This window comes from Etheostoma spectabile, chromosome 2, assembly GCF_008692095.1.
Source record: "Etheostoma spectabile isolate EspeVRDwgs_2016 chromosome 2, UIUC_Espe_1.0, whole genome shotgun sequence".
Classification (NCBI taxonomy): domain Eukaryota; kingdom Metazoa; phylum Chordata; class Actinopteri; order Perciformes; family Percidae; genus Etheostoma; species Etheostoma spectabile.
Window position 1 is genome coordinate 22,568,299 of NC_045734.1, and position 11,896 is coordinate 22,580,194.

General features: G+C 42.1%; 2 protein-coding genes across 3 annotated transcripts in view; one reads left to right on the forward strand and one right to left on the reverse strand.

Moving 5' to 3' along the window:
* The first annotated feature begins 137 nt into the window (after positions 1-137).
* Positions 138-10,775, forward strand: notum1b (notum, palmitoleoyl-protein carboxylesterase b). The gene is given in 12 exon segments (XM_032540737.1): positions 138-942; positions 2,658-2,710; positions 2,833-2,928; positions 4,671-4,731; positions 5,382-5,440; positions 6,218-6,320; positions 6,442-6,593; positions 6,596-6,632; positions 6,970-7,067; positions 7,179-7,326; positions 7,430-7,477; positions 8,807-10,775. Coding segments are annotated over 12 exon segments (1,551 nt in total). The 5' UTR covers positions 138-583; the 3' UTR covers positions 9,144-10,775.
* A 240-nt stretch (positions 10,776-11,015) lies between these two features.
* The window catches only part of tmc6b (transmembrane channel-like 6b), a 14,443-nt gene continuing 13,562 nt past the window's right edge, over positions 11,016-11,896 (reverse strand). For both annotated transcript variants that reach the window (XM_032540697.1, XM_032540706.1), the window contains exons 19-21: positions 11,597-11,675; positions 11,394-11,480; positions 11,016-11,271 (exon numbers count right to left, since the gene is read on the reverse strand). In XM_032540697.1, coding sequence (XP_032396588.1) covers positions 11,257-11,271; positions 11,394-11,480; positions 11,597-11,675 — 181 coding nt within the window. In that variant the 3' untranslated portion in view covers positions 11,016-11,256. The remainder of the gene's footprint in view (positions 11,272-11,393; positions 11,481-11,596; positions 11,676-11,896) is intronic.

Here is an 11,896-nt window from a genome sequence, read left to right on the forward strand (position 1 = left end):
GGTGGTCATACGATGACAAAACATCAAAGAGATTGAGTGCATGAGTGAACCGAGTGCGGGGGCGTGCCAGGCATACACGCGCTCTTGGTGTGAGACCGACGCCCCGCGAGGAGCATCAGCCAACGATAATAACGATTGGCCCGCGGGAGTGAGAAGCACGGGGCACGGAGCAGGAAGGAGGGGCGAATAGGGGGACTTTAAATATAATTCCACTTTGTCCGCAGCTCACGAGGACCTAAACCGACAGGTCGTCAGTGAAACTGGGCTGAACGACTGAATAGAAGGACTTCTATGCGCGTAATGACGGTTATACTGGCTCCACGCGAATTTAGGACTAAAGAAATGTGGAAACTGCACGTGCATTTGAGGTGAATTATAAACCATCTCTCCATCTCTCAATGTACCATGGAGAACCATAACCTGCGTTCAGTCTGCACACCTTTCCTGGACGATAACTTCCAAGAGGTCTCTCTGCGTTTCCAAAGAACTTTTCACTTTTCTAACGACTCTTAGGACATGTTGTGTTTCACTGAAGTCTCTTAATTGTAAACATTTGAGAGACGCTTTCCAGTAACAATCAGATATGCAGAGCCGTGGTGTGGTGAAAAGCTGGGCCGGTCTGTCCGCAGTGCGCTCCTGCTTGCTGCTGCTCTTCATCCACATGAGCGCACCGGTGGAGGCGAGGAGAGGACACGGCGCTCGGGCGCAGAGTCGGCGGGTGCAGCAGCAGCAGCCTCCGGCGCACAGGGAGCGGGTGGAAGGAGCAGAGAGCTTCCCGTTAGACTTTACACCCGTGGAGGGCAACATGGACAACTTCTTGGTACAGATAAAGAACTTAGCGCAGTCACTGTACCCGTGCTCTGCGCAGAAGCTGGATCAAGACATGAAGTTGCACTTTTTGAAGAATGTATCTGTGACTTGCAATGACGGTTCAGCAGCAGGGTGAGTGTGTGGCCCGAACTGCGTCTCAACGTAGTCAATAACTCATAACATGGCACTTAAAAGACCTGTCGTCATCTGGCATGTAGAGAATCATTAAGGCGCAGATGCAAAGTCGCGCTCTGTTTTTACCAAACGTCCGATTTGTGTTACTGTGGAGGTTTCACTGCCCTTCAGTCCCTTGTCACTCCGGATGTGACCAAAATGGATCAAAGGACCACTGAGAGAGAGAGAGAGAGAGAGAGAGAGAGAGAGAGAGAGAGATAGAGAGAGAGAGAGAGAGAGAGAGAGGCGCCAGGGATTGTTTTTCAGAGGGACCAAAGTTATTGAGTCTGATAAAACTAGACTGATAAAGCTAAATTGCAACCAATAATAGTTTTTGCAATGACATTTGTCTGTTATTTGCAGTGAAAGAAATAGAAGAATCATGGACTTGCATGAATCCTATCTAAACGACTTGCATATCAATCCATTGGTTGAGTGTTTTAGGACAGTCTTGGGTTGTAAACTAAAACACTCCTCTCACTGTACCCCAGGTGTCCAAGTTGGACTGCAGCTTTGACTGATGTGTGCCTCATTATTTGTAGAATGTTTTCATTCTCAGCAGCAAAAAGTGAAAAGTAACTTCCTTTTGACTCATATGCCTTGACTGTTGTGTCTCATGCAGATCACTGCAATATCCCAGCTTTAATCAAGTTTGCACACACAAAAAAGGGTTGAGGGAAGGATCGAGGGCATCATGTTCCCTAGAACCCTAAGTGTTGTGCCAGTAACCTCACAGCCAATGGTACTGCAGTACTTTTTCTGTTAAGAGGAAGGGATTCAGTGGGATCTGAAATATCTGAAAAGTGGCAGAATGATTTTTTGGGAAATCTATGTGGAATAAATCTCAGTAAGTGCAATGTAACGGACTAAAAGGATCACATGTGCATGAATACTATCTCATGACTCCTGTATCATTAACAGGTCAGGCAGTTTTTTTAAGATTACTTTTTGGGGCTTTTCCCTTTATTATCAATTGACAGTGGACAAACATTAAAGGGGGAGAGAGCTGACACAGACAAAGGGCCACTGAGGACTTAGCCTACATGGGGTGAACGCTCTAACTGGGTGAGCAAGAGGCTGCTGAGTTAATGTAACAGACTGTTCACAGAGACTAGCATCTCTTTTAAAAAATAAATCCTGAGAACCATATCATGTTTGAGCTATCATATCTATTAAAAAGCAAGGCGTTCTTTAATTACATTACAAGAAAATTAAAATTATTTCTGAAGTAAATTGTGCAGAGTAGGAGGAACAGGATCTAGTCACAAATAAAATGGAACACTGTGACTTTGTGGCTAAGAGGCACCTTTCCATATGCCACCCAAGCTGTCAAGCCTCTGTGAGTATGTGTGTGTGCTGCCAACAGCTCGATGACTTTTCCTACTTATGTTTTTTTTTCTTTTTAAATAACCTTGAGCTGTTAAAGCCTCTGGCAGAGATTTTTTGCATTGCGATCACAGCCAAATCTTTCATGGATCAAAGGTAGTAACCCTACAGCAGAGCTTGCGTTGTGAATGTATGTATGCATCTGTGTATGTGTGTGTGTGTGTGTGTGTGTGTGTGTGTGTGTGTGTGTGTGTGTGTGTGTGTGTGTGTGTGTGTGTGTGTGTGTGTGTGTGTATGTGCGTATTCGTGACCCTTACACGCTGATTTGTTTTGCCGTTCTCATGCAGGTACTACATCAAGGAGTCTAAAGGCAGCAAGAGGTGGCTGCTGTTTTTAGAAGGTGAGGATGAACCTAACACAGATGTAGAGCTCATGACAGTAAAACACGGCTCTACATAACCTGTTGACATGCATGTGTGTGTGCGTGTGTGTGTGTGTGTGTGTGTGTGTGCGTGTGTTCAGGTGGATGGTACTGTTTCAACAGGCAGACCTGTGACAGCAGGTATGAGACGATGAGAAGACTGATGAGCTCCACCAAGTGGCCACAAACCAAAACAGGTAACAACACGTGTCACTTCCCTGAATTGTGTCAGTGTTTCCTTCAGGATTTTAGCAGTGGTTGCCCCGCCGTCAAATGTTTTACGTATGAAACGGAACTGACACTTCGCTACTACACAAACAAATATATATTCCCCTCTATTCACACATAATGAGGCATATTTTCAGTTGTGATTGAACTGTATTTTTAAGGAACTATAGGGCACTTAACATCTACCAATGGTCTTAAGGAAACCAATATCCAAATGACTACACCTATGGAGACTATTTCCAATTTATATATATATAATTTTATACCGTGGTGACATTTTTGGTGGTTGACCTTTTCGTTTAATAGTCAACTCGGAAGAAAACAAACATTTTGACAATAAACTACTTCAACACAACAGTATGTGGAGTTAAACTAGACGGGCCCAATAACCTCTGAATAGTTCCACTTGTTGTTAACTTGTAATGTGAGCGGCAGCCAAATGGGGGTGTATTATGTTGTCAGGATAATTTAAAAGACAACCGCGACTGCATTGTGCGTCTGCCCTGTTTCTGAAACCGTGGCAGCAGAAATTTTGCCATGGCGGGCCGCGACTACAAAATCAACATAGAGGGAACACTGTGTGTGCAGCACAAATAGTTCAATTCAATTTTAGTTATTTAGTTATAGTGTCAAATCATAATAAAAGTTATCTCAGGACACTGTACAAATAGAGTAGGTCTAGACCAGACTCTATAATTTACAAAGACCCAAAAAAATGTTCAACCCCCCCAAGAGCAAGCATTTGCAACAGTGGGGAGGAAAAACTTCCTTTAAACATGCAGAAGCCAGACAGACCCTAACTCAGGGTGGGCAGCCATCGGCCACTGCCGGTCTGGACACAGAGACACTGACACAGAAATGCACATTAATATCTTATGGACAAATGCATTGAAGTGTTACCTGGTTTGTGCAGCTTTTGCAAACTCTGTGCACAATCCCACAGATATTTTACTTTCCCCAGTTAGGGAAAAACAAACTCCACCTGAATGAAGGAGATTCATAGGAATGTTTGTGTTTCCTCTTTAGCAGAGTTTGCATTAATCTTTAAAAGTCAAACTCTCTGGTTATTTCCCTCCAGCCGTCAGGGGACTTCTTGTTTGTTTATGGCTCTCTCACCCCACCACCCTCTCTGTGTACACTTTACACTGGTGGCCAGTGCAGCAGCCACAGAGCTCTTCAATGGCTGCATGTAATTGCTGACCAAAGCAGAGGAAGTTAATGACTTATTGACCGCAGGAAAAAACACACATGCAGTAAACACACACATCACGTTATGTGATTTTAAGGCTGTGATGTGTAACTTTTTTATATTAGTGAACGTCATGATATTCAAGCCGTTGCCAGATGAGTTGATACAAAGCTAATTAAGATGTTTAGCTCCACAAAACAATCTCTATATCTCTCAGAATGGCTATGTTCAGAAAAGGGTGTTTTAAGTCCTCTGTGTCCTCCTTAGCTACTAGCAACTGTGTGGAGGAGGGTTGGGGGTGGTGGGCAATCACAAAAGACTTGTATCATGTGGAAGCGCCGACAGTTTTGTTGTCATTACTTAGAATTCCTCATGGGGGAAACAGAAACTATGCACTATAGCTTTAGGTATAGCCTAAAATATTGTGGCCTATTTTCATTTTACTGAAGCGTTTTGACTCTTATGAAGACATTTGTTCGGAAAGTGAAGTTATTGTTGGGTCTTGCCTTCTTTATTTCACAGGAACAGGAATCCTGTCTCCTCAGCCAGAGGAAAACCCTCACTGGTGGAACGCCAACATGGTGTAAGAACTCCGGTCTCTCTTTCTCTTTAGAATATTATGTGTTTGGGTCAATGTATTTTTTCATAATTATTGACATACTGGTGCTTTATATGACTATTCTCTGTAGACAAATGTGAAACACTTCCTAAATGGGAATATAATAATATAATAATAATTTAGCACTCTGAAAGGACATTCTTTAGAATGAGTGCTTTTACTTTCACTACTATGTTCCACTTATTTGCATTTACTGAAGTCATTTGTATTACCCAGGACTATAACTTTAATGGTTTGTATTTTAATTTCCTCTGTGGTATTTCTACTACCAGTTACAATAAGTAAATATGAGACTTGAGTAAGTACTATTTCTTTCTCTGCTGTTATTGCTTTAGCCGTTTATTATCCTTATCATGCATAAAAAAAAGATCATCAGTGCCTGATGACACTCAGTCTTGTCCTGTTCTGTACTTGTCATTGTTAGATAATAAAACATATACAATCACTGACTTCCTACGCTAGCTGTCTGTCTTTGAAGTCACACACCTTGCTTGTTTTCAGTCTGCCATCACACAGCCAGGTTGGCTTTTATTTGTACAACGGCTGTATCTGTCGGCTATCAGCCAACCATCTGATTCCAAATAATTGTCAGTGTTGCTCTTTGTCTCCGTTAGCTTCATCCCGTACTGCTCCAGTGATGTGTGGAGCGGAGCCACACCGAAGACAGATCACAGTACGTCACAATAAATCAGTTGACTCGCATTGTGAGCTTGTAGATCTGGCTGAAAAAAATGATTAGTGATGTACAGCACTTGCTATTTAAAGGCATAGAAAAGCAGCAGACAGATCAGAGGCTACAGAAAGAGATCTTATGATCTGGGAGCTCATGGATTTGTTTTGTTTTCTGTGCCTTTGTTGTGTGGAAGCTTTTTCTTTTAACTATAAAGTTTTGAGCCTCCTCCATACATTTGACTGTGTCTTCTTTCTCTCATTGAAAACCCACGTTATGTTGTGTTTGTGTTAGAGACTCAGCGGGTTTATAAAAAACATAACACACAAGCTGTGCTGCTGTTCCAGTCTTGCACTACAAACCAACCCACAATATTTCATCCGAATGTCCTGAATTTCTCCATGAAATCAAGATTATTTATTACTATTAAAAATAATGCCATAGCTTCAAACAAAAAAGCAGCTTGTCAAGCTGTCAAGTTTTTGTCAAGTTCATACTAATTTAAAGTAATCATTCAGGTGCAATTTGGACTTTAGATAAATGAATGGACCTTTTTCATTAATAACTCTGTAAACTGAACACACTCCAAAAAACCCATTACTCTGCCTGATACCTGTTGAAATATATTCTTTCATAAAATGAATATACCTTAAAAATCGTAAGATTGTTTAGCTTCTCAGCTTTTCAGCTGTTTCATAATACTAATGTAGAGTTAGTAGTCTGAGTGAGAAGTGTGTCCCTAAGCTCTATGGTGATTAATAAAAACATATTTGTTCTCAGGTGATTATGCGTTCATGGGCTCTCTGATCATTAAGGAGGTGGTGAACGAGCTGCTGACAAAAGGACTGGACAACGCCAAGGTTCTGCTTCTGGCAGGAAGCAGGTCAGTTTAGCACATCTACGTGAGTGTGTGTGTGTGTGTGTGTGTGTGTGTGTGTGGGTGTGCGTTTCACCACAGATAATCACTCGGTTGCACCCTCTGATCCCACTCTTCCTGTCACCAGTGCGGGCGGTACAGGTGTCCTGCTGAACGTGGACCACGTTGCGGAGCAGCTGGAGTCGCAGGGCCACCGAGGGGTGCAGGTCAGGGGCCTGGCTGACTCTGGATGGTTCCTGGACAACAAACAATACAAATTAACAGACTGCCTGGACACCATCACTGTGCCCCCACTGAGGCCATAAAGAGAGGCATCAGGTAGGACAGGTGGATAGTATTAAGATGGTGTTAAAGATAGACTGGTGGACTGATGGTGGGGGGGGGGGGGGGGGGGGGGGGGGGGTGGGGGGGGGGGGGGGGGGGGGTGGGGGGGGGGTGGGGGGGGGGGTGGGGGGGGGGGGGGGGGGGGGGGGGGGGTGGGTGGGGGGGGGGGGGGGGGTGGGGGGGGGGGGGGGTTGGGCGGGGGGGGGTGGGGGGGGGGGGGGGGGGGGGGGGGGCGTGGGGGGGGGGGGGGGGGGGGGGGGGGTGGGGGGGTGGTATAAGAAGGAAGGTTTTTTAAGCAGTACAGATTTTGTAAAGTGGTGATACTTGGCAGGTACTGGGACGGTCTGGTGCCAGAGAGCTGCAGACAGGCTCACGTGGGAGAAGAGTGGAACTGTTTCTTTGGATATAAAATCTTCCCCATGTTAAAAAGTGAGTAACAAAACACCCTAAGCCCCTCCACACGGCAGACGTAGATGATAAAGACAGAGGCTGGGGTGTCACTTAAAGTCTTACCTGCAGTTCATCCTCTCTCCTGTCCAGGCCCGGTGTTTGTGGTGCAATGGCTGTTTGACGAGGCCCAGCTGACGGCCGACAACATCCACCTGACCGGGCAGCCTGTCCACGAGGGCCAGTGGACATACATACAGAGCCTGGGACAGGAGCTGAGGAGTACGCTACGTGACGTACCGTAAGACTGCAAACAAAATAACACACAAACACACACACACACAAGATACTGTAGAGTAACAACTGTTTTGTTGACTATGTGACTCTTTGTTTTCGAATGACAGGGCGATTTTTGCTCCGGCCTGTCTGTCACATGAGCTCATTACTAGAACGTAAGTAAATTCAACTTTTTAACTTAAAAAACTGGAATCCTAAAGGTTATCTCCATTAGCAATCAATACAAAGACACAGTGACTTAGTACTCAACATGTTATATGACTGCACAAGTTCATAAAATCACATTTATTGTCATTGGAATATAATTAAAGGTCCCATGACATGATGCTCTTTGGATGCTTTTATATAGACCATAGTGGTCCTGTGATACCATATCTGAAGTCTCTTTGCGGAAATTCAGCCTTGGTGCAGAATTACAGCCACTAGAGCCAGTCCCACAATGAGCTTTCCTTAGGACATGCCATTTCTGTGTCTGTAGCTATTAAGGAGGAGGGAGGGGGTGTGGCCTTGACCAATTACCACTTTCCTCGTTTTCAAGCAATGGTATCTCTCTCTCTCTCTCGTGGGCGGGCCAAATTCTCTAGGCGGGCAAAGCAGGGAAAGGGGAGGTAATCAATAAGGAGCAAGATTCCAGATTGACCCATCTGAGCTTTAATTTTTTCAAAGGCAGAGCAGGATAGCCAGGGCTCGGTTTACACCTATTGCCATTTCTAGCCACTGGGGGACCATAGGCATATTAATATTAACGTTAAAAGACCTCACAAAGGGACATTTTCATGCCTTGGGACCTTTAATTAAATGTCTACTATTAGTTATGCTCTACCTTAATCATACACTTTTAAATGAACTATTCATACACAATACATAAAAATAACAGAATGTCTGATTTTAGTACAATTAAAAAATAGAATAAAAATATTTAACACATTGATGAAAGCATCCTGTTAATGTTAATATTAACATAAAGCAGTGCTGCCCGGTTATTCGCAGCTTGTTTAATAGTCCAATACGAATAGAGCTAGACCGATCGACTGGCTGGACCAATTGGAGCTAATAATAGATATATCTGTATAGCGTATATGTTGGCAGATAAATAACTACAAATTGCCAAAGAAGTCTTTTGAGATACTTAAGAAACAATGTTACAGTTTGTCCACCGGAGAGCAATAGTTTATTTTTCAATTGTACAATGTCCCATTCAAAATTTACATTGGTAGCAAGTAATTAAAAAAGGGGGGATCCATATTAAACTTTTTTATGTACAGTAAATAAATAAATATTAGACTTTTGAGACTCAAATATTGATCGACCAGTCTTATAATACAACCCAGAGACATGAATCATCATATCGCCCAATTCTATTCTTATTTAAAATTACTACTCATGAAAACAGCACACAAGGTTGTATGCAAGTATACAGATTGTATATTTTACATTGTAGTACCATATATGTTTCTTCAATATGTGTCGTCTTGTTGCTGCAGCTACTGGATGGACATTCAGGTGAAAGGCACCTCTCTGCCCAGAGCCCTCCACTGCTGGGACCGCAGCCTCCAAGCCAACAACCAAATCAACAGCAGCAACCACAACCACCAAAAGCACAAGACCCAGCCCATAAGGGGTTGCCCTCTACATTTGATTGACAGCTGCCCATGGCCACACTGTAATCCCTCCTGCCCGACTATTCGGGACCAGCTGACGGGACAGGAGATGAGCGTGATCCAGTTCCTGAAGCACATGGGCTTTGACGTGCAGAAGATGGCCCAGCAACAGGGGATGGACCCCAGGAAACTACTGGGCATGCTCAATAACGGGAGCTGAGTGCCTTTTTTTTTTTAAAGCGCAGCAATGTTAGCGTAGTGTCAGTAAGCTGTTCTGCAGAGATAAGAAGATGTTGAACATCGATGGAAGACAACAGGAAAACACGAAAACAGAACTCTAATGAGAAAACTAGGAATACTTCCAAACATCAACGTCTTCCATCAATAACAAACAAGACTCATCTTTAAAAAAAAAAAAAGTGCCTGATAAGTTTTGAAGATATTGAGTGAAATACAATCAAACCAGACTGTTTGAGCTGTTGAAACAACATGAGATCACTTGTTTTAAAGGTGTCCTGCCACAATCATTCATGGTAATGTCTGAAGTTCTACCATGGACTCTGTAACAATCTTTGTGAAAGAAATGCCTTGTTTACCTTGTTTCCAGCCATGCTAGTGTGGTACAGAAAGTCTGCAGGAAGACTCAGCTCAATTTGTGCCAGTTCTCATTAATATTCAACGAGATAAGCTGCTTGACTCTGATTGGCTAACAGCTAGCCAATGATAGCCTAGCTATCAATATCCTTTACCCAGCACAACTGGGCGAGCTCATGAATAGCAATGAGCTCAGGCAACATGACGTCAGACCGACCAGTTTTTGTAATTGCCCTGATTTCTCCGCCTATTTCTTTTCAGTGGCTAGAGCTGACGGAGGACGTAGCAGTTCATTTTCACATTCACGACATAACACAAACACATATGGACCTGACAAATTTCAGAAAATGCAAGTAAAAACGGTTTTGCGGGGCACCTTTAACATATAGACAGATACTGTATATACTGTAGACATGTTATCATTGTGAGGTGTACACAAATACAATGCAAAGTGGGTACAGTGTGTGTATACTATATATTATTTACATACATGCACACATATACATAAATATGTACCGTACTATATGTACATGCAGTTGAGATTGTCATGGTGGTAGTATAAAATAGTTTTGATGGGCAAGATTGAACACCTCCCAGTTTGTTTTGTGGGACTTGGTGTTCTCTTCTGTCTTCTCTAACATCACACTCAGAGATCCGTCTATTTTGCTGCTGTTTCTACCCTCCACCAAATATGCTGCTTTTTCTTATTTTGGAAAAATTATAATTTAATGGGTAATATTTACTAATAAAAAGGTACAAAGATTCAGATTATTACTTTTTTAATCAGAGTACATAAAATTGCTTTTATATTTATTTTTCTACTGAAAGTATCTTGTATATGTCTTATAGTCAGATACAGTCAGCTACTGTAAGTGTCAATGCATTTTATGTTTTTATTTGCATGTTTGTGAACAAAATATTTGCTATAAAAAGTACTATAAAGTACATAAGTACTATCAATGTAAATAGTACAAATGATATCCATATCATTGTTCAGGTTGTTGACTTTGTAATATTTATCTTCTTGTGCTGTAGTGCCCACACCTTATATAAGTATTAATAAATACGAATACAAGCAAATATGATAAAACATAATTTAATTGCTCCAGTATGACAATACAGAGGCAGTTAACACACTAAAAGAGCGACTCAAAAAACAATATGAAAAAAATTTCCAGTATTATCATTCTCACACCCACAACATCCAAAGTTTACCTACTATACAACGTTCATGCACACTGATAAAATTATTTAAAAAACACTGTAGACTACATACAGTTTCTTTGCACCAGAAATAATAAAATCTATTTGTTCACATGTTCACAGTTAATATGAAAGTGCTTTTACGAGAGATGACTAAAATCCGTGGAAACTGATTAACATCAGTTTCAAGATTTCTCCGATTATACTGACCGTCTAACATTTAACTTTCTAAAGTTTGAGTTCAGGGATCTTAATCTATAAACAGCACTGTATAAAGCAGCTTTGTTTCACCTGATATTTCCACTTGGTTTGTATTGACTCTCTACGAACGCTCCAGCCATTAAAATACTGGCCAAAACTAAAATGCAAAATACATGATTGAATTTGGTCATATATACAGTTCTATATATACACGTACATACAGTTGTCCTTCCCTGTTTAGTCCATTAGTCCAGTTATATCCACTCTGGTTTCAAATTTCTCCAAACCTCAGAGCTCAGAGAATTGAGGAGGCTTGTCTAAAGGATGTTCGGATCTCAACAGCTGGAGTCCTAAACGAAAAAGAAAAAGAAAAAAAACACATTAGGAGGAGAGAGGAGGCCAGGTTATAGAAATGGTTTTAGCTTTAGACAAAAACAGCTGTTATAAAAGAACCAGAGCAGTACAGACTGACCTGACTTCTGAGTCTTCGAGCGGGGGTTCGTTTTTGCTCGTGGATAGACTGGAGGCGCGTTATCAGAAACTTCTTATCCTCCCCCTCCTGTGCAGATTGATCATAAAGCAAGAACTATGAGGACAACATTCTTTTCACTTTGTTTTATAGTTATCTTCATAATTGCACAGAGCTGTATAGACAATATTTAGGTGATGTCTTACATTTTCAATCTGCTCCTGGAGTAAGCTAATGATCTTCCTTTGACCGTCCACCACCTGACTGTGGAAATAGACGACAATCCTGACGGAGAAAGAACAGAGGGCATCAGGTAAATACAATCAGCACGTGACTAGACAACACGGATCTCATTAATAATGCAGTATGATAGTGTACTGCTGCTTGCCTAATGACAGATAACAGCACACACTGACTCTCTGATTGATAGAGTCTGATTGACTCTATCCTTAATGCAGGACTAACCTGCTGCAGCTTCCAGTAGAGAGTGTGTGTGTGTGTGTGTG